The sequence below is a fragment of the Nothobranchius furzeri genome, chromosome 12, assembly GCF_043380555.1.
Source record: "Nothobranchius furzeri strain GRZ-AD chromosome 12, NfurGRZ-RIMD1, whole genome shotgun sequence".
Taxonomy (NCBI): domain Eukaryota; kingdom Metazoa; phylum Chordata; class Actinopteri; order Cyprinodontiformes; family Nothobranchiidae; genus Nothobranchius; species Nothobranchius furzeri.
Genome location: NC_091752.1, coordinates 22702321 through 22728559, shown reverse-complemented (window position 1 = coordinate 22728559; position 26239 = coordinate 22702321). Strand labels below are relative to the sequence as shown.

Below are 26239 nucleotides of genomic sequence, written 5' to 3'. Positions count from 1 at the left end.
GGAGGAACGCAGGAATTGACCCTGCAGGTTGATGACCTCCCTAGGCAGAAGTCCACAATCTGAAGGCGGGGTGGGGGTGGGGGGGTTCACAGCATCTGTCTGCATTCCTTCCTTCGTGGGGGTTGTTGTTGTTGGCATCTCGAAGGCTGCCTTGGCGTCAGATTTGGATAACAAGACTTTGTTTGGGTCAGGCAGAGATCATTTTCCTCTCTGCCTTCAGTCTGAAACTGGTCATTCCTGTCCTTCAGTGAAGCCAAACAGATACACAGATAATTGAATCTGACTTTCCAATGTAAACTGATTTAAAGGCACAAAAGAATAGTTTGATATTAAACAGGTATATTTAATCTTTAACTTGTTTCGTCTGATGAGAAGGGACTGCAAGAATAATAGTGAGAGATGAGTCTATCAGCTTCTCTCCATCCGGTCAGGAGGGCTCCGTGCACAGTGGAATAGTAACAGGGATGAGTCGCCTCTCCAGCAAACAACACCTGTCGGGCCAGGGCATATTCACAAGGTCAATGTTTGCAATTTCATGCGTGATATGAGTTTGTCTGTAAAAAAACAAAAACAAACCTGTGGCTGTGTTCCTCTTTTAGGAAGTGGCTCCATCAGGTTTTTGAGGTCTTGCAGTGAACAGCCTATTGCTGGATGACTGTAGGATCCTAAAGTCCAGGGATCATGAAACCACTGGGTACATTCAACTCTCCTTGGTGTTATGGTGTGGTCTCCTAAAAGAAAGCACATACGTTGACACAAAATGACCTCTCATAATCTAGTGTTATGCATTTTATAAAACATGAAGATAATAATAAAAGCAGAAGTTTTTTAAGGAGATAATTGATTTTAGTTGAGTTGAAGTGGTAAGTTTGCATTTCAATAAAACTTTAGACTCCGATTCCTGTAAACATATTTTATTATACCTACGTCATGGTACATAACAGCTAAAGGCTTTAGTTATCAGTTTCATTGTAAAGGTGACATAAAAAGCCTCAAAAGTCACTTGTTTATTTTGGAAAGTCTTCAGCAAAATTTGGCCAAAATTAAGAAGACTGGGTTAGAATTTGGCCTTTACTTGCACTACTTTTTAAATAAACTATCCATCCAGGAGGCGTCCAAGAGGCTTCTAGATGCTCCAGCCACCTCAACTGGCTCCTCTCGATTTGGAGGAGCAGCAGATCTACTCCGAGCCCCTCCCAGATAACCGAGCTTCTCACCCTATGTCTAAGGGTGAGCCCAGACACCCTGGGGAGAAAACTCATTTAGGCTGCTTGGATCCGCAATCTTGTTCTTTGGTTCAATCTGCCTATCGATCTTCTGCACCATCCCTCACTCAAGAATAAGACCCCTACACTTAAAGCAAGTCCTTGTCTCTGACCAGGAGAAATATTCCTATCCACCCTTTCAGGACTTAAAAAGTGAAAAAAAAATACATTCTCTTTTTAAAAATCTTTAAAACAATAAAAAAAAAAACCTCTACCATTTAAAAAAATAACTTTTTTTTTCATACCTGTGAAAGTATGGATGAGCTCTGTGATGGAACGCTTGATTTCCTCCTCAGGAAGTGTCTCCATATATTCTGCTTCATATCCAGAAATCCAGCCACAGAGAACATGGCTGCTACTGAGAAATGCACCGACATGTGGGACACATGAACAATTCGTCTCTTTGATTGTATAAAATCTTTGGATATAAGTCGTTATTGTTAGTTGCTGTTGAAAAATCTGTCGCTGACCTCTCCGAGTGCTTGAGCACATTGAACGATGACACTTTCCGTATCCAGTGTTTGCTAATGTCCTTCATCTCATCAGAAACCTTCTCCTGGAGACGCAAAATAGATTATTAATGTGTGTGAGTTTGAGTTTTTAAGCCACTTATTTAGACAAGAGGCACAGAAAAACTTACTGATGGTAATTAGAAGGAAAGCTCATTAACTTCTGCAAAAATACATGGTTTCAAAATTAAAGGCACACGTGTCAGTTTAGCTTGCTTTTGGCACCCCCTAGTGTCCATTATTAATCATCTGTGGTCAAACTGAAACCAAAACCTCGCCTTTCTGTGTGCTCATTTTTTTAACACCAACAGCTGAAATGTCTCCCAGCCTTCCTTAGTGTCTACAGTAGTGATTCATCACTAAATTAAAGAAATCAGCTGTGTTCATGATCTAAAACATGCAGGAAACATGCTGGAAGCAGACTGCAGCTTCAGGTATGTCAGCTCCATTTTTTTTTTGTCCCAACAAAGCGGCCAGCCAGTCTGAAGTTGCAAGTGTGGTATTCTGGCCACGGAAGATGGTGGGGGTCTGAATGACATTTCATTAACCCTATGAAGGATCCTTTTAACACATACTGGCTCAAGAAAATTATTTTAAAATATGAAAAAGTTCCAAAGTATGGCTTTAAGCAGGAATATAGCCAATAACTTTTGCACATAATAATCTAGTCAACTAAGTGGTCCAACAGCTTTATTATTGTGTTGAATAGCTGATTCTGTACTCCTAAACCTGCACCACTACAGACCTCATCCTCCCACAGCAGATAGATGATCTCGCATTCAGCATCCCACCACGGGGATTCAAACTCCACATGGATTTTATCACATGTTCCAAATCCTAGTTTGGAAATGGAAAGCAGCTTCTGGGATGGAAGAGGAGGCGAGAACAGAGTTGAGTGATGCTTCTTCAGGCATCCTGAAAAAAACATTAATTACAAAGGTTAAAGATGTCCACTCGCTTCATCAATACACCTGCAGTGATCTCTTGTAGGAATAAATGCCTTCTAAGTCATTCTCTGAGGAAAAAAGAACCGGTGCACCTGTTTCAGGAATTAGACATGAGCCACATCAGATGAAAGCTTCAGATGGCAGAATTTGGAGTTTTATTTCCTGATACTTGGACGTCTCGCTTCTGATTGGCTAACAGCAGCAAGACTCTACCACTGACTCAGCTTGATGTTTTATCTCCACCAATAATACAAGCCTGGAGTTCTGTTGTGTGATGAAGATGTTAATGCTAACAGTTAGCTTCTATTTGCCAAGACGTTCTCTGCTGTTTCCTGGACGCTAAACTAACAACAGCTTTTCCTGCTGCGTGTCAAGATGGGTGAGTATATGAATGGTGTGGGTCACTGAAAAAACATGTTATATTTATTATTTCTGATTATAATCAGTCACTCTGAGTTTGTCATGCAGGCTTAACATGAAAACAGCCTCCTACACCTATGTCCCTTGTTAGCTTCTGATGGAAAATATATGGAGAAATGCTAGGATTTGAAATTCCACACACTGTGATGTCACACAGTGAATTTGCATTCATGGCCTCGCCCATCTTGGCTCACACCCACCAACAGGAAGGCTTTTACATTATTTATTTATTTTTATCAGCGAGGAGGGAGGGAGAGAGAGAGAGAGAGAGAGAGAGAGAGAGAGAGAGAAAGAGGTGTGCATATAATTAACTCATTCACCGCAATTAATGACAAAAGTTGTCATTTTAAACCCAGCCGTTCACTGCCAATGACGACAAAAGTCGTCATTTGCATTTTTTCATGTGTGGGTGTCGGAACGAGCCCCCACACCATGTGAGGAAACATCCCAGCTCTAAAGCCGATCATCATCCACGTGCATCACACGTCACGTGATCAGGAAGCAGGAAATCCACGTGTTAGGAGATCGTTTTGGGCCGCTGCTGTAAAAAAAAGTGAGGCGTGAACCGGAAAAGCTTCTGACGATCACAATTCGACAACGGATTATGAAAGAACGGATAACGCTCAAAACACACAGATGTTTCCTGATGTAAGAGGTGATTCTCCTCTTTGTTTTGTTAGTTTTGGCATTGACATCATCATAGAGCTCAACGTTCTGTGACTCTTAAACCTGTGAAAATGCCGAAAAACGCTGGCAGCAAAGGGCTTTTCTGATCAGAAAACGGCTGGCAGTGAATGAGTTAATAATAATGAGTAATCCGGCTGTTTTCGGCCCACCTCTGCACCAGCAAACTTCTGCATCTCAGAACAGGAGCATCATAACTTTTTTCATTTAAATGACTCATAAGACATGGATTTACAATAGAGAACACTGCAAATGTATTGAGTAAATGAGTAAACCACACCTTTAAGTGACAGTATGACAAAGATCTGTCAGGCTTTACAGTATTTTCTTTAGGATTAAATACAGTTTGAGGAGCACTAAGGTAAATGGTAATGGTGCCTTATTTACAATTATTCTAATTATTAAGCAGCAGGAGGGGAAGCATACCCAGGGACACAGTAACGATCACATGATCAGCAGCAATAATCTCCTTGTTTTCACACTCAATCATCACAGGATTTCCCCCTCCCTTTGTGTTGTTCCAGTGAACGCAGCGCACAGGTCGATTGTAGGTCACTATGTCAGGGGGTAGCTCTGACATCAGGCTGTTGATCAGGCCTTCAAAACCTCTGCAAGAGACAACGTTGCTGCTAGCGTTCAATCAATAGAGGAGCTGAAGATGGAAACCTGCAGCCAGGGCAGGGCTAAGGTTAAAGGCAATGCTTTTAAATTGATTTGTTTTTTGATTAAAGGTGCAAACCTTGGGAAGGTGCAGTCCACTCCTTCTATATTCTCATACATAGAAAATCCAACCAGGTCTAACGTGTCCATTGAGTGTGTTGCACTTGCACAACACTCTTCCTTCAGCATAGTATCAATAGCTCCCAGCAGGAGCTTCCTGGTGTTCTTGTCTTTTTCGTTCCACCTCTTCGCCGCTCGTCTTCGTACCTGCAGGAAAATAAAAATAAATGAAAAGGCAAGCAGAGACGGTTTTTTATTTCATTTTGCTCATTGGGGAATAAAAAGAAGTACCTCTGATCTTATGAAATCTCCAACACTCGGCCAGGATCTTTGTTTGTGATTCTTAGATGAAGGAGTGTTTTCTATAAGTTCGTGAAACAACTCCAGAGCAGGCTCCATGCTTTCAGCACTCAGCTTCTGACCTGAAAAATGTTTCCTCACATAGAATAAGAAATTAAAGGTTTCAAACTGTCCAATCATGCTGAAGCGGTTACCTGAACTGCTGAACCAGTTGGGAACCAGAGGAGGATATTCCCCAACATTCACGGCCTGGTTCTCAGGGGTGAGGGTCTTGGGTTCCAGGAGGTTATAGTCTCTGGCCAGACAGAACACTGGGTTCTTCTCAGACGGGCCGTGGATATAAGCTGCTCCTATTTCAATCATCGTGTTACCTACACAAGTTAAAATTAGAGATGTCCAAATTATGCTCCAAGATTGGCATTAAAATGTAATACTGAAAAACATCTGTATCTGCTTTTTACTCTTTTATTGACACATTTACATACCGTATTTTCCAGACTATAAACCGCTACCTTTTTCCCACGTTTTGAACCGTGCGGCTTATGAGGTGCGGCTTTACTGAAGATTTTCCTTCACCTGCCAGGGGGTGTTTTAGCAGAAAGTGAAACAGGTGGAAGTCAAAAGTGGAAATCGAAGAAAGTGCTCATTTTAATTTAGCACATGTAAGCAGCCGGCACGACGAAGAATTTTTTTCAAATCCATACCCCCTCATCATGGTAATTACATGTATGAGTTCATATGTTGCCGCATTTACGTTGAAGGCCATCGATCTGGCAGTAAAGGAGGGAAACAGTGCAGCCGCACGTAAGCTTGGCATGAATGAATCCATGGTTCGGCGCTGGAGACGGCAGCGGGAAGAACTCATTCAAGCCAGCTTCACCCGGGGATGATGACAGCAACATGGACAGCGACACTGACATCGCCACAGAAAAGGTATGTGACGAAGCTCTTCTGAGGCTGTTCAACTCCGACACTGAAGAAGATGATGACTTCAGTGGTTTCACTGCGCAAGAGGATGATGAATAAACTAATCAATAACTTTTCTGTTTTGTTTGATACTGATCAGTTCAGTTACGTTCAGTTAAACTACGTTTTCAATTCAGTAGATATCTGCGGCTTTTAGCCCGGTGCGGCTTATATTGAGGTGCGCTCTATAGTCTGGAAATTACGGTACCATGCAACCATAACATCAAAGTCTTCAGCTACTTCTCTCTCTCTCAAAATGTATGACAGACCTGAGGTGTGCTTTGTTTGGCAAAACTGAACTTAAACTAAAGTTCTCATATTTTAATGGATAATGTTTAAAGTATGAATGATACCTAAAATTATGTAGTTTAGCCTTTTCTTTCATACCCTGTAGAGTATTTAAGCAGAGGTGTGACCAAGTCTCTGCTTTGCAAAACACAAGTAAGTCACAAGTCTTTCCAGTCAAGTCTCGAGTCAAGTCCAAGTCAAAGACATTCAAGTCCAAGTCGAGTCCAAAGTCAATGATGTGGAAGTCTGAGTCAAGTCCAACTCCTTAACTTTGAATTTTCAAGTCATATTCAAGTCATCTGTCCAAATTCAGTTTAATGACAGTGATAATAAATAAATTCCAGAAATAAAGCTTCATTTATTTGCTCAAACAAGCAGAAAGTGCAACTGAAACTGATTATAAACAAAATGCTGCTGCATTTAGTAGTACAAGATCAAGCCCAGAACGAAGAATGATTTATGACTTTGGCCCATGTCGTGCCACTTTTGTGCTAAAATATCAAATATGCTCAAGTCATCATCAAGTCAACAGATGCAAGTCGATTCAAGTCGCAAGTTATCCGAGTCAAGTTGTAAATATATCTATATATATTTTATCAAGTCAAGTCAGAAGTCATTAAAAATAATGACTCGAGTCCAAGTCATGTGACTTGAGCCCACACCTCTGTATTTTGGTATCAGTTATATTGTTATTATAGTTGTATTGGAAATTGGGAGTGTCACTGACGTCGTTAGGTCCGTTTTAGGGGGGCTTCAGCCCCCTAAAATAATAACAAGCCACCCCTATCATTTTGGGTTTTTTATTTTATTTTTTTCTGTTAACTTTTTTTTAATTTGTTCACATCTACATGCTCAACACAGTCACGACACGTGTAGTTGGTACAGGAGTTTTTAGTCTGAAACAGAAATAATAATTAATGAATATAGAACTACACCGTCGCACACAGGAACTATCAAAAAAGGACTTCCTCCACTTCAGCTTTGTTGACAAGTCAGGGGGCAGGGGTGATACAGCAAAACCTATATATCGATGAGCAAACCCTGCTCAGCGCTCATGTAACAACATCACGTCATGTCAACATCACATTAGGGTAAGACAGCAACAGCAGCACACCATTAACATTTCAAGGTTATAGTTCAGACGAGAGAGGAAAATGCTACCGCACCGACATGCTAATGCTAACTCCGCTAGCATGTTTACATGCTGCAAACCATAATGAAAAGCTTTGATGTCAAGTAAAATGGTCGGAAAACTCCCCTGAAGTGACATGATTAACGAGCCAGTTCATTGAGTGATTTAGTGCCACCAACTTGAGCGTACAGTAATGAGTCTGCACAAACAGAACCTGCTCTGCGCTTGTGTGCAGGAGCTGCAGCCCTCTCTGTGGGCTCAACTCTGTCTCTGCGATGCAAATCTCTCCCTTCTCTCCTCAACAAGTAGCCTCTCCAACAGTCAATCACAGACAGCTCTGTTTTATCCAATCAAAGCATGTCCAGGAAATACTGCTTTACAGAAAAACACCAATTTAACAGCTTATTGAACTGCTTTCTGCTGCTGGTTAGCTACCAGTCACCATCCACTGCCTGCAAAATACTTTGTTGTAATTCATGTGTCATGATTAGGGTGACCATATTTGACTTCCAGAAAAGACACATTGCCCATTCCTAAAACTGTTAAATTGCACTCTTTTCAGTTAAAAATGACTTTTAATTTCAACATATAAAGTGTTTCTTCTCTGTTTGGTCAGACATAAATGATCTCTTGATGTGTAAAAGGAAGTGAACAGTGGAAATGTCCCAGGAAAAGAGGAGGGTTAATCAACCTAATTAAATATAATTATATAAAGTCCTCTTTATCTGAAAAAAGTGCAATTTTCCTGCCAGTATTTCCTGGACATGCTTTGATTGCATAATGGAGAGCTGTCTGATTGGCTGACGGAGAGGCTACATTGCTTTGTAAATTGCAAATTGAGCAACAACAGGAAGATTTGTGCAGGCAGAGACGGAGTTGAGCATGCAGAGAGAGGGCTGCATACGACTGCAGAGCAGGTGTTGCTCTTGCAGATTGATCACTGCACACTCCAGTTGGTGGCACAAAAATCACTCCACACTAAAAACCTGAATCAGAACATGGCCGAATGTGTATATTATTGACCATTTTTCTATATTATATATTTTTTCTATAATATATATATTATATTATAGGTACATATATGTATCTATAATATAGTAAACAGCCATTTTGATGATATATGTCACATATATTCAAAAGCTATATCAAAACATATATTAAAACCTTATGTTTATATGAATTCTTTCCATGCGGGTTGTCAATTGCTTAATATTTTCTATGTTGACCTATGGTAAAGAAAGGAGATATTGTACTCGTCTAACTTTAACATAAATTTTGGCAGCTTAATGTGACGTTATGGAAAATGCCATCATCATGAGCAATCAAACATAGGTTATATTAGGTTAACAGTTGTCCATATTCTGTACCATTTATCCACCAATGGCTGTTTCAGTTATTGTGAGTGAAAACTAAATGGCATATAGCATTTGTCTTGGCATTAGAAATTGAAAATGTTTTTCAATGTGTTGGCTAGATGGATATACAAAGATTTTTTTTAAGAGAGTGAGTGAGGAACAGGAGAGAGACCAGGTGGTTGATGCTGAGGAGATCTGCATGATCAAGGTCTGATCTACAGCTAAAACAGGGGCGAGCGCACCGTTATGAGCATTTACCTGAGCACTAAGTTCCCAAGCAAAATTGAACAGTTTTCTATTTCGGAGTGAACAGGTAAGAGACCTTGAGAAAAAAAAATAACTATAATTATCATCTGACCTGCAACCTTATGTCAAGTTGTATCTGTATAGTTGACTTTCTGTATTATAAGTTATACTACTTGCTGGATATTTTTATATATACTGTTATTTTGTCTTGTAATTGTTAATTACGTACTCCTTTATTCCATATCATAGCAGGGTTATTCATATATTAAAACTGTCAACTGCACACTCATTTGGCAGAATAAAAGTTTGACAATTATTCATTTGTTCTTTATTGTCACATTTCAGTTACATTTATAATTAAACAAGTTGTAATTAAATTAAACAAATGACTACAACATTTCCCCCTGTTAAGTGCAGTAGACTGAAATGAATAGCTTTATTTGGAAATATAACATATCTAATTTTTAATGGACTTACATCAAATCTTTCTTCAACATAGACCCCGCTAATGAACTAATTGTTATTTTTTATAAAAAGAAGAGAGAAAATGCACAAAGGTAGGAAAGGAAAAGAAAGTGACAAAATAATAGGTTTTGTTAAATGTTCTTCATATAATGAATTAATTGACAAAGTTTTTGCAGGGTGTGACAAAAACATTCAAGGTCAAGCTCCTGGGGCTAAGCCCCCCTATATCTCAAACCTAGTGACGTCCATGGGAGTGTTAATAATTCGGTAAAAAAAAAAAAAAAAAAAAAAAAAAAAACCAACCAAACAAACAAAAAAAAAAATACAATGATATTGAACCTAAAAAAATAAAGTATGATTTAGTTTTGTCCAAATAATTGTGAGATGCCTTTTTTGAGCTCTTCTGATTATAAATATTCTTTATATATTATAGGATGTTTTCTTGAATGGTGCTAAAACTAAAATATTTTATAGACATTTGTCAATCAGAAGCTTTATTTCATTTAGATTTCCACACAAATGTGTGTGTGTGTGTGTGTGTGTTTTAACTATTGGGTTGGTTCAAAAGTTTAGACCAACCAGTCCGGATGTGACTCACCCAGTCTGCCAGTTTTAATTCGCCCTCCGCTCCTTTCAGTCGCTTCCAGGATCCTGACGTGGTGAAAGCCGGCTTTGTGCAGCCGGTGCGCCGCTGCTATCCCCGCTATCCCACAGCCTACAATCACTATCCTGGCGTCTGCTTTTAGAGCCATGTTCAACCGTCCTCTTCTGCTCACCCACTACTGTCGTTTGAAGCTCAGGTATTTTTATGAGCTATATAAAGCAGATGAAGCGCTGCTCTGATTCAGTCACTTCCGCGTGTTGACTGCTGGCTTTACAGCCGTGTAGTGACGTCATCTACCCGTTTCTGAGCTCAAACTTGGGCAAAAAGAGCAGAATGGGATAAATTACAAAAACATTACAAAAAATACTGTTATATAAATGTGATTTGGACTTTTTTGTGTCTGGAAAAAAATTGACAGATAAAGACTAAATATAATTGTTTTTGTTGAATATTTAAGAATTTCTTCCTGCGTTGAATCTGAACTAACTGAGCTCTTGCTGAAGAACACTAATTCTGCTTTCTCTTATTTTCCTTGTAGTGTTTTACTGAAACTTTCACGCTCATCCCAATACTGCCATCTTGTGGAACAGCCTGGTAATTACCCTCTTAGAAATCCAGCCGTTTTTCTAGATTCTCTATTCTGTATTTTTTTATTTTTATTATTCATTTGGAGTTCTTCCTGTGATGGCAACCTTTGAATTCTGAGAAAATAGTAACCAATGTTTTATTTCCATTTTCAGTTCATTTATCTTCTGCATCCAGCAGCTGAATACTTTTTCAGAATGATTTAAAAGCCCAGAATCCAACAATACAATGATAGAAGGAAAACTGAAGACTGAAATGTTAATTTGCCTTATCTCAACTGAGAATTCGCCAGCTTCGGTGGTTAATATGTTCTCCACTCATAAAAAAAACCTTTCTGCATGAAGATAAACAAGATATCTTGAGATCTTAAGACGTGTTTTCTCTTTTTCTTCTCCTTTATCCTTAGCAACTTTAACATTATTACAGTTACTCTCACGTGGTGTTTTTTATGCAAACTTCTCATATTTTGGAAAAATAGGTGTGTGTATACAATGTGTTTATCACTAAAAGAACAACAATAAGTAAACCAGTCACCTGACGGAAGGTCCATCCAATAATAAAACTTCCTATTTGTGAAACTGTGGGAAAAAGGAACTGGCCCTCTCTCAGGCCTCCACTCTGTATTGCTACACGCACACACACACACACACACACACACACACACACACACACACACACACACACACACACACACACACACACACACACACACACACACACACACACACACACACACACACACACACACACACATCTCATGCGAACAAGCTGGCAAGGAAAGCAAAAAAACCAATGCTAATCTGTGTGTGGTGGGAAACTGGTAGTGAGTTTAACGTTTGGAGACCCAGAAAAACATTAAGGCTGATTTATTAAAGATTAAATCATTACAAAAACCTTTTAGTATAAATAATATGCACAGCAGGAATTTCCTCCACAATGTTTCCATACTATCAGATATAAAAACTGTGATAATGAAACACAGAACAGACGATACAAAAGTCATCATACAAAGTGTTGATGTGAAGTTCTAAAAAGTACATCACAAAAAGAAGCGCTTGTTCATTTTTACATTCATTACAATATTAGGAAATGTTTCTACAGTAAATCAAACTATTAGTGTTGCACCCACCCTTTCTTTTACACACACACACACACACACACACACACACACACACACACACACACACACACACACACACACACACACACACACACACACACACACACACACACACACACACACACACACACACACACACACACACACACACACTCATACTCTATCACTGGCGTGGCCTCTGTCTTCGAGCTGATGTAGAATCATTGACCTCAGAGCGCTGTACCTAAAACATGATAAGACAAAGAAAAAAACGTTTCACCAAAAAAAAAGCATCTTTTGTTTTGAATGTTATATTTTAAGAGTGTGCTGTGTAACATGGCACATGTGCATCAGTGACACATCTAATAAACAATGACCCCATTCCTTAAGTGACTTATACTTCACCTTTGAGCAAATAAAATGTGATTTACTTAAGGATAAATGTGTTCCTGTAACTCAAAAATAAAATTCAAAAGGTTTTAAACAGAGGAAGGGTAAACAGAGGAATGAAAAGTGAAACACAAACATGTTTAAAGTTTGTACAAAACTTCTGATCAAACCCATAATTATCGCCATAGTTCTGTAAATGATTAGAGGACCCACATAAAGATAAAACCACATGCAATAATAGCATCTCCCTCATAATTTCACACTCATCATGTTTGTTGCTGATTCTACATCCTGGGAATAAACTCTAACGCATTGTTAGAAATTCTGTTTATTAACTAATGTAGACCTGCCAACCTTGTCAACATTTTTTGGGTACCACTTGTGCGACGTTTTGCAACTTCATTGCTTTTCACGCTGTAATCTCCCCATTCACTGAATGGAAAATTTTACTCTCTCTCTCACACACACACACACACACACACACACACACACACACACACACACACACACACACACACACACACACACACACACACACACACACACACACACACACACACACACACACACACACACACACACACACGTTCATAGTTCTTATTTTGACTAGTAAGGTTATGGACATTTTTACAGTTTGCCCTGACTCCAAAGTATCATGTATTTTGATATTAAACAGTAAAACTCTAAAGTTTCCTTATATAATATCTGTGCTTCTACAAGTTACTTGCATTCGATTATTTCAATACAAATTAATAAAAAACATTTATATGCATTTAATGGTAGTGATTTATTTTGTATATTGCAATAGGTGTTTCTGTTCTCAAGAATGTAATATTAATTTGGCTTAAAGCACATATGCACACATCATCAGGGCTAATTTACTAATTACCTGCAGCTCCCTGGTGGCTTACGTCCACAGGGACGCAGATTGTGCAAAATGCATGCTGAGGTTGTTAGGAGGGTCACAAGCATGGCCACTGTTCTTGATATTTGGACAAAAACTTCTGAGACATATGGACCCTCTTCTTTTTGGCAGGTCTGCTAACCAATCCCTGCCTGTCTGCTTCTCCCTCATCTGCCATAGCATGAGTTGCAAAACGAGCTGCGAAAAAAAAATGGCTGCATGCTTAAACTGTTTAGATAATCACATTCCTCCTCATATACAGGCCAAATCTATCTGCTATGGATGAAGGCAAAATACACACACACACACACACACACACACACACACACACACACACACACACACACACACACACACACACACACACACACACACACACACACACAGTTTACCTTACCAGAACAGCAGCGAGTGGCGAACTGGAGGGAGAGAGGAGCAGCGGGAAGGACGAAGCAGGGAGGAGGGGGGCGGGGGTGTTACGCTAGGCAGGATAGTTAGCTCTGGTTTTTCTCTGCTTTTCTACGATGATTTGCTTAAACTTCTTCACCACGCCGCTGAGTCGTGTTGTCAGACATGAGTACCATACGTGCATATTGGCCACAGAACTCAACTCACGTATCCGCAGCTTTTTGCGTAGTTTAGAGGGGTGAGTCGTACCAGCGTAAACAGATGCCAAAATGCGTACAGGTTGGCAGGTCTGCTAATGTAATGTAGATAATAATTTCAGTAAGTAAATGTTAATAGCTCATTTCTGTAACAATAAGAAGAATAAAGTAGTATTCCTCATGGGACAAAATATTTCAGTCATACTATTTAAATTATTATACAACCATTAAGAAAGTGACTGATGATCATTTCAAATGAATCCTGTCCTCGCCGAAGGTCAGCTGCTAATTTTGATTCCAAATTCTTACAGGAGACACACGGATTAGCTTCACATAATTCATTTAAATCGCTGAACATTTTGTTCTGCTGACTTACTTTTGGGTCAGTTTGGTTATTTCACGTTCTTCTTCCTCTTTAAGTTTCTCTACAAAGCTGTCCAAAACTGGGATCTCAAATTTTATGTACTGGGCAACCTATGGTAGAGAAAACACAAGTCAGACACTGGAAAAAAAAAAAAAAAAAGAATAATCCTGTCAAATTACTCTATCTACACATGGCACTTTTATGAATCATAAATAAAAACAAACATTATGTTTCTAAATACATCACAAGTTCAATCTAAAGTTACCTGATTCACAACTACTTGAAATAAATAATCCAGCTGACTTTAAAGTAACACTAAATAGTTTTTTAAACTTGAATTTAGAGCTTTAACATTGATCTCAGTGATGGTTGAATTAGAAACCTGACCAGTCTCCTATCTGACACCGCTCTGCAGCCCTCTGCTGGCAAGAAGCTGCACTTAACAGTTTTGTGGAGTGGGTAGGTATCTATTGGGGGGGGGGGGGGCTCTTTCAGTGACGTACAGTCAGAAGAGGCTTGTCATAGTGACAAGTACAATACTAATAATGATTAGTTTTCTGTATGATTTCATCATGTTTAAAGTCAAAATCGCTGAATTTACCTGCTTCCTGATCAAATGATAAATGACCCGCACTTGTATAGCGCCTCTCAGAGTAAGGACTCCAAAGCGCATTACACTACAGTGTATCATTCATCCATTTACACACACATTCACACACTGATGGTGATGAGCTACGATGTAGCCACAGCTGCCCTGGGGCTCACTGACAGAGGCGCGGCTGCTCATTCCTTAAATAATGAATACATTTTAAGTCAAACTTGCCCTAATATTAAATATTATTTTACTTTTCTAGTTAGTGTTTTGTTGAATAGTATGAACCTGATTCAATTATAACCAACAAGATTTAAATCAACACAAAACTTCAATCAATGTCAAAAATAAAATACAAGCTTCTATTTTGGTATCATGTATTTGTAAGGCTGACTCCAGAGCAGTCAGTGCCTCCCCAGTCACGGACCTCACCACGCGCCACTGAGCTCTTTACCTGCTTTAAGACAATAAGGAGCCTAAGTCACACCCATCTAATTCCGGACCATGGGTCCCCAGAAGAACGAAAAAATGACTGCAAGTCAATGGGGCTAAAAACGCTATTTTCTAATGCCGCTTGTTTTGTGCCATGGATTTCACATATGATGTCTGTCAATTTTAAAGACTAGGAAAACGCTATTTTCGATTTTGTGTGAAAATAAGTCCTGGACTACAAATGTGTTTCACGTCATCGAACCAGACACGAAGAAAACATGATGGAAAATGGTTGTAAGTTTGGTGAACTTCAAATCCTTTCTTCAGGAGGAAAGAACCACCATACATCTGGAGAAAAAAATAGGAGAATAATGTCTTTGCAGGTAAATCAAAGAGCTAAAACCAGAGTGAACATTGATGCGGCCTACACAAGCTTAAGGGAAATAAAGGGAGCCACAAAATCACAGACTGATGGTGACCTGGCTTTGTTGCTACGGAACTTGTAATGTTTTTTGTCCAACAGTATGGATCTTTTTACTTTGTGGTTTATATTTATATTAATTGGCTCATGTCAGTGTTGGCTTACGCACCAGACACCGGGTCCTATGTTGAGTGGGAAGACCGTAAGTGAATGGTTTTAAAACTGGATGGTTGTACCAGCCGCGGTTTATGTCTTGTCACCTAGCAACTGTTATCCGAGAATATTTTGTTAGAGAATTTTCCGCAAGTTTTAATTGTTGAAAAACTTTTACCTTACTTTGTTCTCACTGTACCGAACATGAACCGACTTGTGACATTGAAAAAAACGAACTGGGATTATAGACTTACTATTACACCCCAGATCACTTCATACTACCACTTTTATGGAGGTTTGACCTCTAAACTTACTGATACGAATGAGTCTGCTTCTTGTTTTGTTTACAATATCAGCGAGGTCACAACAGACACTCAGTCATCTCAGCCTATTGTTGCATCTGTCCCAAAACAGGATATCTTTCCTCCGCTTCCTAAATTTAATCCTACTATCTATCATTGGGCCATTGTATCAGTATACTTACAACTATTAAAAAATTAAAAATAAAAACCATTATTTATCTTAAGGTAAAAACAAAGCTGGTTGCTGCGTGGGAACCGGACTTACATCATACGTAACTTCCTCTCCAAGGTCGGCCTCTGTGATGAAGATCTTGGATATTTTCTCACACGGCCCGTAAAGAATACGAGTCACCAGTGGGCGTTCGTCTACCTTTAATCGGCTCCTTTCTACAAAGTTAAACAAAATAAAACATTAAATAGATAAAACAAAAAGTTGTTTTTGTTGTAAAACCAGAATAAACACTGTCTCACCACCAGACTCATGCACCATGTAAAGAACAAAATCTTCTGCTTTATTCTCCACCTTGAATAAAAGAGATTATTTTAAGTTTAACGTTCAGATTAAACACCACGAGGTGAGATCAGAACCTCCCGCTCACCCTGAACTTGTGTAGCAGCAGGTTGAGGACTTGTCCGGTCGTCATGGAGCTGTTAACGCGCACGTTTGTGACTGAACCGTAGGCCGGAGTAAAAACTGATGTCTGGGAGAAAGAAAAAAATGGAAAAAGATAAATAAATGATGTCACTGGAATTGACTTTGTGTTTTAGTACAAAGCTATTAGTGCACTCATGTAGTTCACCGTGTGTTCTTGAACACTGGACATTTTGATCAGGAAAAGTGAAACAAAGGAAATCCCTTCATCTGCAGCTGGAATCAACTCAATATCAATATTTACACATGCTGTGTGGAGCAGAAACGACTGCAAGTGCTACTGAAACTTAACTATTGTGAAACTGAGCAGCAGAACATTCAGAGGAAGCCACTGCCCAGCTGCACCTGGGGATCTGTCAGCAACGGGATGCAGTAGAGTGGATGTATGGAGGGATGGGTGTTCTGTTTGTTGTACCTTGTGATTGTAGAAGTGGCCGTTGATGGAGAACCTGTGTGCACGCAGGCGCTGCAGATCTCTGGCAGAGTGTGTGTTTGACCTCCTCTGAACTCGCATGAAGGAAGCATCGCTCCTGGTCCTCAGCAGCTGGGGGGAGTCCTCTTCCTCCTGAACACCCAACTCACCACCTCAGGGATTAATATAAAAAAACAGAACCTCTAGTCACACAGCCATCAGGTGTCACATGAAAAAGCAGCACCTTGTTTCTCTGAGAATAGGCTTAGACCGTTATATGGGTTGGCTAATATATCGGGTCGATATTTACCAATCTTTTACACATCAGCATCGGTCAAAATATCTTTTAATCCTAGAAATCTAGACATACTGTGGCAGCAGCAAATATTTAGCCACACTCAGCAGGTCTACCATTGGCTTGGTTAAGTGTAGGCCGGGCCAATCACAGCACTCTATGTTTGTAGAGAGACACTGAGTGGGGTTAGTACCGTTACTCCAGAGCTTCTTTTTTTTCCAATGACGGCAGATCTGTAATGAAGCTAAACGCAGCGTTTCAAACAGCTTTCAACTTTGGAAAAGTTTGACTTGTGCTTTACTTTGGGGCATGAGCAGAGGCTCCCGTTGAATGAATTTACTATGAATACATCACACTGCTTATTGCTGTAATTCGTCTAAGTGCTGTCTAATTTTGTGCAGCGACATTTTGAAAAACATCTGTAGATTCCTCCCCTGCGCCTGAGCTCTGTCTTTGGGTCGTGGCTAGACTAGTCTCTTCAGTTAACCTGATATAACCCTTTGATGTATAATGGTCACTACAGTGGACAGGTACTCAAAATAGTTTTTTTTTTTTGCTATTAAGCCCAGCTGTTGGAAGACTTTATTGCATTTGAGCCCCTCCATTTGAACTTCAGTAATTCAAGCCAACATTTTTCATGTTCAGAATGCACGCTGTCCAGTGGGGTGGGCATGTAATAAATTATTAGTAAATTATTAATGTTACAAAAAATATTTGTTGAAATTTGTTTCATTCACACCTAAAGATGAATGAAAAAAATGGTTAAAAAAATCATGGTTGAAGATTTCCTAATTCATGCATCAAAAGGTTCAAAACAGGCATATCCATGGGCAGCCTTCTGCTGCTGGCAATTTTTATTTAAATGTATCCCAGCCTGCATGCATAGATGGGCTCCATACGGATAAATATGGGAAAACCATATAGGTGCCAACAGGGTTTCTAGAGTTGGGCATCGAGCATCGATTGGAACCGGTTCCAACTGTTCATTTTCACCGGAATCGTTCAAAGTTTTTTATTTCGATGCCAAGATTCGATTCCTAGAATGCCGACCGGAAGAGGAATCTGCGGCCGATCTCCGTGAAAAATAAACGTGATCTGCAAATTGTGATCAACGCTTTTCAGAGCTGATCATCCTTGACACCTTGGCTCCATTAAAAACCCGTGCTGTCTGTTTTTCCTCCTCTGCCCCCTGGTTCACATCTAACCTCAGAACATTAAAAGCTGAAGGATGCCAGCTGGAGCGCCTCTACAAGAGAACGGGCCTCTATACACAAAGACCTGTACATCGCCCACCTAGCCCGTTATAAGGATTCTATTTCTCATACCAAATCAGATTACTACTCCAGTCTCATCAACTATAACAACGGAAACTCCAAAACTCTTTTCTCAGTTCTCCATAAAATTTTCAATTCTCCCTCTATACTACCCCCTCACTTCTACTCCACTGACACCTGTAATAGCATCCTTTCCTTTTTTAACCATAAAATCACCCAAATCCACCAGTCTTAGCCCGGCTGACCCCCACATACTTCCCCCTGACGATCTCATGTTCTTGGAATCCTTCTCAGACTTCTCAGTTCCTGCTGCCTCTTATATCTCAGACTTAATATGCAAATCCAAGCCCACCACCTGTCAGCTTGACCCACTCCCATCTTCCCTGGTTAAATCCTGCCTCTCATCCCTGTTACCCTTCATTTGCTCCATCATTCATGCCTCCCTCTGGACTGGAATCGTTCCCTCAGCCTTTGAAACTGCAGCTCTAACCCCGTTTCTCAGACCCCAACAATTTCAATAACCTTCGCTCCATCTCCAACTTACCATTTATCTCTAAGATACTTGAAAAAACTGTTGCTAACCAACTACACTCTCATCTATCCAGCAACTCCCTCTACAAAGTTTTCCAGTCTGGTTTCCGCCCCCACCACAGCACAGAAACGGCTCTGATCAAAATCACAAACGACCTCCTTCTTGCAGCAGACTCAGGCCAGATTTCCATCCTCATCCTACTCGATCTCAAGTGCAGCATTTGACACCATCACACACACCGTTCTACTCGATAGACTATCCACCATCGGCATTTCAAAAACTCCTCTAAATTGGTTCAAATCATATCTATCTAATCGCACTCAATTTGTCCAACTATGCACCTTCCACTCTAACCCCAAGCCAGTTACCTCTGGAGTTCCTCAGGGCTCAGTCTTAGGTCCCCTTCTCTTCATAATCTACTTACTCCCACTTGGCAATATCTTCAGGAAATTTAATATTCATGTTCACTGCTACGCCGACGACACCCAGCTCTACTTTTCTACTCAACCAAACCCCCCGCTCTCTTCATCCTCCCTTTTCAGTTGCCTTACCGAAGTCAAATCCTGGTTTTCTTCTAACTTTCTACAGCTCAACAGTAATAAGACTGAGATCCTCCTCACTGGCACCAAGTCATCTCTATCCAAGACCAGTTCATTCTCACTCAGCTTCGACAACACCACACTTCTCACCACCACCAAAGCTAAGAGCTTGGGTGTCATCTTAGACAACACCTTATCCTTCATTCCTTATATTAACAACACAATAAAAACTGCTTATTTTCATCTTCGCAATATCAGTCGGCTCCGCCCTTCCCTCAGTCAACACTCCACTGTTATTTTGGTCCACAGCCTGGTCACCAGTCGCATTGATTACTGTAATGCCCTCCTCTCTGGTCTCCCTCTAAAATCACTCAACAAGTTACAGTTAGTCCAAAATTCAGCTGCCCGGATAATCACCAAGACCTCCACTTTTGATCACATTACCCCTGTCCTGCAACAACTTCACTGGCTCCCTGTCAAATACAGAATTGACTATAAGATACTTCTTCATGCCTTTAAAGCCATCCATAATCTCGCTCCCCCATATCTTTCTAATCTCCTCCACATTGTCACTCCCACTCGCTCTCTCCGATCATCATCTTCACCTTCCCTGTCTGTTCCTCGCACTCGTCTCTGTACTATGGGAGCCAGAGCTTTCAGCCACTCAGCTCCAAAAATCTGGAACACTCTACCGCCTGACCTCCACAATATAAACTCCTTCTCAACCTTCAAGTCTCAACTCAAAACTCACATGTTCCACCTGGCTTACTCATTGTAACGGTCCTTCTTCCATCTACTCTTTTTAGTCTATTATCCATTGTACTGCTCCGACTCTACCCTTGGGAATTACTCTTAGCATTTATTTCTTGTTGTTTGTATTGCTTGCTGTTCCTTATATTTTGTCTTGTACAGTGACCTTGAGAGCTTTGAAAGGCACTTGAAATTAAATGTATTATTATTATTAAGTTTCACTTTCTGTTCTGACTGAATGCTGCAGCAGCATGGAGGTGTAGTTCTCAGTCATCCTGGACATGATCATCCTGAGAGTTTTAGCTGAAAACAGCTGTACGTTTCTGGATATGTTGGAGACATTTAGCCTCTCATCCCAAAGCCTAAATCTTACTCTTACTTTGGTTGTGGTCAGAAACAAACACACTGATTGTGCTGCAAGTCTTTTTTCTCCAAAACACATTTTAGTCTAAATGAAGGTGATGTTGTTGTTCATAGAATTAAAATTCATGTTGAAGTTAAGATTATTTCATCAAGTAGGACCTGTGGTTAGCTAGCTCATGTAAAGCATGTAATTTCTTGAAAGAATCGAAATCGGGAATCGATAGGAACCGGAATTGAAACAAGGAATTGGAATCGGAATCATTCAAAATCAAACAATGCCCAACCCTAGTGGTCCCACAAGGATTTTTCCCACATAGATTTCAACAACCCCATGTATGAGTCAAACCATCTGGGTCCCCCTGAAAACCAATGTGGGGCCACCATGGAAACCACATAAGTAACCTGTTGGCACCCATGTTGTTTGCCCAAGTACATCCATTTGGGTTCTACCTATAGATGCTGGTTGGGCATATGGATCAACCTCTATTTAAGAATAAAAGTAAAGCCTTTCAAAAACTTCATATATACATTTATTTAAAAAAATAACACTGAAAATGTAGATAAAAGCTAGACTCTAAAATAAAGATAAAGCTAATAATTTCCTATAAAGTTACCCAACCAACCTTTACAATTATGGACGAAGCAAGTTGCTTTGTTTTGTCAGTACGAACCCTGGAGCAGCTGACTAAACCGATTACAAATCCACGTTTAGGGAGATAATTAAGAAGACTAAGCCTGTGCATTTATGGTGTTGGTGATCTGAAGCTCCAACATGTGAGCCACGCTTTCCACAAGATGTGCTGAATGAAGCACCTGTTGAATTGTAATCTCTTGCAGATTGTGTGTGTGTAATCTGTAATAATCCAGCAGGTCTATGAGTGTGAGGACGACTGCACGTGTTTACACTCACCAGCAGGTCTGGAGTCTCTGCTCAGGGAGTTGTTGTTGGACTCTGCTGATGACTGCTGAACCACAGAAGACTTCTCACTCCTGGGGAGGAGAAAAAGTCAAACTGTAGATATAATATTCATTTAAAGAAAATGAATGAGTTTAAGAACACGGATTAACAATTAGGAATGTCTTAGTCTAAATGTCTTAAAACAAGTCTACAATTATTATTATTATCTCTATTCTGAGAAATATGTCAAAATACATAAAACAAACTAATGAATTTTCTGATATCTCTGGGTTATTGTTTGTGATAGGGCAAAGTAATGACTTAAGAAAAATGATTCCTTATTTTAATTGCTTTGTTTTAAAATGAAAAGTTGTGGAGCTAGGATTGGGGCAATATTACAAGTAACTTGTACCAAGTTTTGTAACTTATACCACGTTTTATAACTAACTTTCGAGTTGTAGCATGTGATTTTCATTGTGTAACATGTAACTTTAGTTTTGCAACTCGCAACTTTCGTTTTGTAACATGCAAATTTTGGTATGTAACATGAAACTTTTATTTTGAAACTTGCAGAAAGTTTTGAATCACAACTCTCAAAACACACATCTCAGTCTACAGTTACAAAACTTAAATCTACGTGTTACAAAATATTTTGTCCAAATTCAAGCTTCCCTTCCCAAATAACCAGTGACAGGCTTTGTCTGATCAGCCTATCATGTGCCTTGGATTCCATGCCTACATAATAATTTTTTAGAGAAATTAAACTGATGTAAATAAAGAACCTACATTTTGAATTAGAACAGGATTTCATATCTGAGACTTGTGATTAGCTGATAAGACAAAGCCTGTCATTGGTTCTTTGGGAAAGAAGCTGCAATTAGGACTAAATGTTTTGTACATGTAGGGTGTTTCTCAATGTCAAGGCACCTGGCCTTGTGAGGTGATGTCTTGCGAGGCCAGGCACCTTTGCTTACGAGGACACTGTCCTTCCTTGGTCAAAGAAAATGGTTAAATGGAACAGACATGCATCATGTGACCGTGGCTTCCACGGATGTCACGTAACATCACGTGACACGGGAGATAACGCTATATTTTATACGCATTAGTTTCAATATAAATATATAACAAAGCTTTTACTTTTTAAATTGTGTATATATTTGTTAAATGTAATATATAAGTGAGTTACTACCCGCTAGCCACCGAACCTGCAACTAATAAGCAACCAACCAACCATAGATATCTGCTTTTGATTAAAAAAAATTTTTTTTTAATTAGTTGTCTTACATCTAAACTTGAAATTTACCCCCGAAGTAGCTGCCGACTTCTGATCCGCCATCCTTTAGAAAATACTGTGGTGTATTCTGGGTAATTTTTGACCAAGGCTAGGCTACAAGACACCTCCCGTGTATCCTTGCTCAGCTAGCTAAACGGCTAACAAACGGAGAATACACTCCTTGGTAGAACATGAACATTGGAACACGTCTTGGCGGCTCCTGATGACGTATCTCCTAGGCAACCGGGGCGGGGCTAAGACATCAAGGCGAGGTTCCTTGGCTTTGAGAAACACCCGTAGACTTGAGTTCGTAACTGTAGACTGACAAGTGTGTTTTGAGACTTGTGATAGAAAGTTACAAGAAACAAAACGTTTGTAAGTTGAAAGTTTGATGTTACGTACCAAAAGTTACGTGTTACAAAACAAGAAATACATGTTGCAAAACGAAAGTTACGTCTTACAAAAAACGTTACGTGTTACCAAATGAAAGTTACAGTTAAAAAACTTGGAACAATTTCCTTGTAATATTGTCCCAATCTTAGCTCCATAAAAAGTCAAACAAAAGATTTTAAGATTTCATGCTTTTCATTAATGTGTTCATTAAAACATAAAAAATACTTATTTTCATGCCTAACTAACATAAATCAACCTGGGTTTGGTGTTATTGCGTGAATTTCTCTGCTAATATTTGAGTTTAATTATAAAAACGTCCACATCTGTTTTATGAGCCCCTTAAAGCCCAAATGTGCCAGTCTGGGTCAGCTTCTTTCACCTGCTGAGTCGAAATCTTTCATTGTCATCAAACATCTGAAGTCTTATTGGTCGGCGAAGACCCCAGTAGATATTTAGCAGCCCCTCGAGGAGGAGCTCTCCATCCTCCTGCACAAAGAAACAACACACAGAACAATAAAAATCTGCAGAGGATTTCCTGCTGGCTGGCTGCCACAGAGGCTCAGCATCAGGTGTACGTGCAGGAACGATCACATACAGCTGCACGGTGGACTCTCAAATCTTAGAAAAAGTCAGTCAGGTTTTTTTTTTTTTCCACAGCACAAGGATGAAGTCACGTCTGGGAAGGTCACAGAGAAAGAGAACAGAGCCGTGGCTGTTGTGGGTCACGTAGACCAAGGAGGGAGGCGTTTGATTTAATCAAAAAAGTTTGTTTAGAAGAAAAAAAATTTTAACCGTGATGTACGTGCTCTCAATGTAAAGAAGAACAAATGGTCCCAATTTACATTTAAATCCACATATACGACCAAATAAACAAAACATTTGCATTTGTTACATAAGTTTTCTCTTGAGGTCAAAGCAGGTCAACTATTTCTGTCTTTTGAATCTGATAACAATCAGAGTCACATTTGGAATGTTATTTGTTTGCTCTGATCCTAAACTATTTGCATGTTAACCACCGTAAATAAGTCAATACCCCATAGTACAACACAGCTCTTTTAACACACGCAGGTCTCGGTAATTAAGATCAAGTCATCTTAGATCAAATCATCATTAGATGAGAGATGTCATGTTCAGCCTGGGGCAATTAAAATAAATAAATAAACGGAGACACAAAGACGTCTTTAACGCAGAGCTATGATGAAATATAGTTCAAAACAGCTTCAAACATTGTGTTGTTTGTGTTTATCCCATCAATTTGTCTCTGAAGTCAATTCAAAATCATTTAAATATTTGAAAAAAATCCATCCAATTGTTTTCAAATAGAAAAAAAAGATCATATCTGTAAATTCTCATTGCAAAGCATGTGACCTTCTATACAGTTTCTTGACACATTTAACATTAGAGGTCGAACGATATTGATTTTTTTTCTACTGCCAATACAGATGCCGATATCTAGAGAGCATGGTCAACCAATGGCCGATATGTGCTGATGATTTTTTGGGTCAATTTTCATGGCCGACATCTAAATGTTTTTTTGCCTTATTTGCATGCTAAAACGTCACTAATAGCATCAGTTGATGAACAAAATTTCTGAATCTGAACCATTTTTTGAATATCGTTAAATCTTTATTTTGTGCACCGCTCAGTGGTAAAATCAGACATCTAACTTAAGTTAATCAAACAAATCAATTAACTGACCAAGTATTAAATGTTCAAAACTGGAATATAAAAAGAAATGTAAGTTGAAAATATTTTTTGAGCATTTATTATGCAGTTGTTATTCAAGAATGTGAATTTACATTTACGTCACAGCTGAGGATGTACTTGTCTTCAAATCAGCTTTACTAAGAAAAAATATCGGCCGATGTTGATATATTAAAAATGGTCAATATTGACCCGATATATTGGCCGGCCAATATATCCGGTCAATATTGACCATTTTTAATATATCAGCCAATGCTGATATTGGCCCGATATATCGGTCTACCCTTATTTCACATTCACAGCTTATTCGTGAGCTCCTTACATATTTTTTTAAAGGTTTATAGAAAATGAGCAGGGGCCTCATTTATCAAGCTTGCTTACGCACAAAACGGGGTTGGAAAACTGCTTAAGCAACTTTCCAAGCAAAGTTTGGGATTTATGAAAGAAAACGTAGTGGAAAAATGTGCGCAACTTTAAGTTGACTAAGGACCTGTCTTACGCACATTTTGGACATGGACAGCACCTGCAGTGCTGCTGCTGAGAAGGACAAAATTATGAACCTGCAGCATTATCACTTGTACTGCTTCGTTTTCACACAGAACAAGACCCCCCACACGCACACACAAACAGCCTGAAGTGCAAAATACGGGATGCAGAATATCAGCAGGGGGACAGATTGAGACAGAATGTCATGCGTGTGTGATAGTGTGTGTCCTGTCACTGTAACCTGATTGATCATGCCCCCTGGCTACTTGGACAAGGGAGATCTCGGTTTGGCTGACTGGTTAGTGGGCGTGACTTTCACCCGGGAGTCTGGGGATCGAATGCCGATAGGACCATTTTTTTTAATGTCCACCACAGATCTCTCTGAATAATTCACAACATTGACGGCTTCAGCAACGTTGTGCCACTCCGTGGATTTTCATTATTTGTTTTGCAAAAGCACCTCCTTTCATTTCTCCACCTCACCCACAGGTACCTCAATTTCTGCTTCTGTGAAATTGCGCTTCCTTGATCTGCCTTGATCTACGGTCACCATCGTCATTGGCGGAGCGCTGCAACAGCCGGCTTATGTATATGCATGAGATCCACAAGGCACTTTGCAATGACTATTTATTAGCAGTAAGTGGGCGTGGTGAGGGCGGGATGTGACTAAAAGCAGCTGAGAACCTTTCTCGTCAGTCTCCGATTTATGAAGCGGAGATTGCGTGCAGCTGTGCGTACTCCATGTTTGATAGATCACAAACCTACTTGGCGTAAGTACATTTTTTTTGCTGAGCTTAAGTACGGTTTTAGTAAGGATTCTACGCAATGTTTGATAAATGAGACCCCTGCACTGTTGCCTCACAGCAAAAAGGTTGCCAGTTTGATTACCACCTACATGATAGTTGGGAGTTTGCAGGTTC

The 26239-nt window shown here is 39.7% G+C and overlaps 2 protein-coding genes across 6 annotated transcripts in view; both read right to left on the bottom strand.

The window, feature by feature from the left end:
- Positions 1-217: 217 nt before the first annotated feature.
- On the bottom strand, positions 218-10183 carry LOC107375622 (peroxisomal N(1)-acetyl-spermine/spermidine oxidase). Of its 2 annotated transcripts, none has more exons than XM_070542437.1 (10): positions 9896-10183; positions 5040-5216; positions 4837-4967; positions 4565-4752; positions 4252-4433; positions 2520-2689; positions 1736-1821; positions 1511-1623; positions 577-731; positions 218-491 (listed from the first exon to the last, which is right to left on the bottom strand). In XM_070542437.1, exons 1-10 carry the CDS (start codon positions 10047-10049, stop codon positions 351-353), a joined length of 1497 nt encoding a protein of 498 aa, XP_070398538.1. In that variant the 5' UTR covers positions 10050-10183; the 3' UTR covers positions 218-350. The 2 variants fall into 2 exon arrangements, with proteins under 2 accessions (XP_070398538.1, XP_070398539.1); XM_070542438.1 differs by having other exon boundaries at positions 1511-1620.
- A 1450-nt stretch (positions 10184-11633) lies between these two features.
- Positions 11634-26239, bottom strand: part of rassf4a (Ras association domain family member 4a) — a 44791-nt gene continuing 30185 nt past the window's right edge. For 3 of the 4 annotated variants that reach the window (XM_054750069.2, XM_054750071.2, XM_054750070.2), the window contains 8 exons: positions 23509-23615; positions 21476-21555; positions 16816-16985; positions 16348-16449; positions 16220-16271; positions 16014-16135; positions 13861-13958; positions 11634-11829 (listed from right to left, as the gene is read on the bottom strand). In XM_054750069.2, the coding sequence (XP_054606044.1) occupies positions 11760-11829; positions 13861-13958; positions 16014-16135; positions 16220-16271; positions 16348-16449; positions 16816-16985; positions 21476-21555; positions 23509-23615 (801 nt within the window). In that variant the 3' untranslated portion in view covers positions 11634-11759. Of the gene's footprint in view, positions 11830-13860; positions 13959-14872; positions 15221-16013; positions 16136-16219; positions 16272-16347; positions 16450-16815; positions 16986-21475; positions 21556-23508; positions 23616-26239 lie in introns of those variants that run through there. The other variant, XM_054750072.2, reaches the window with a different exon arrangement.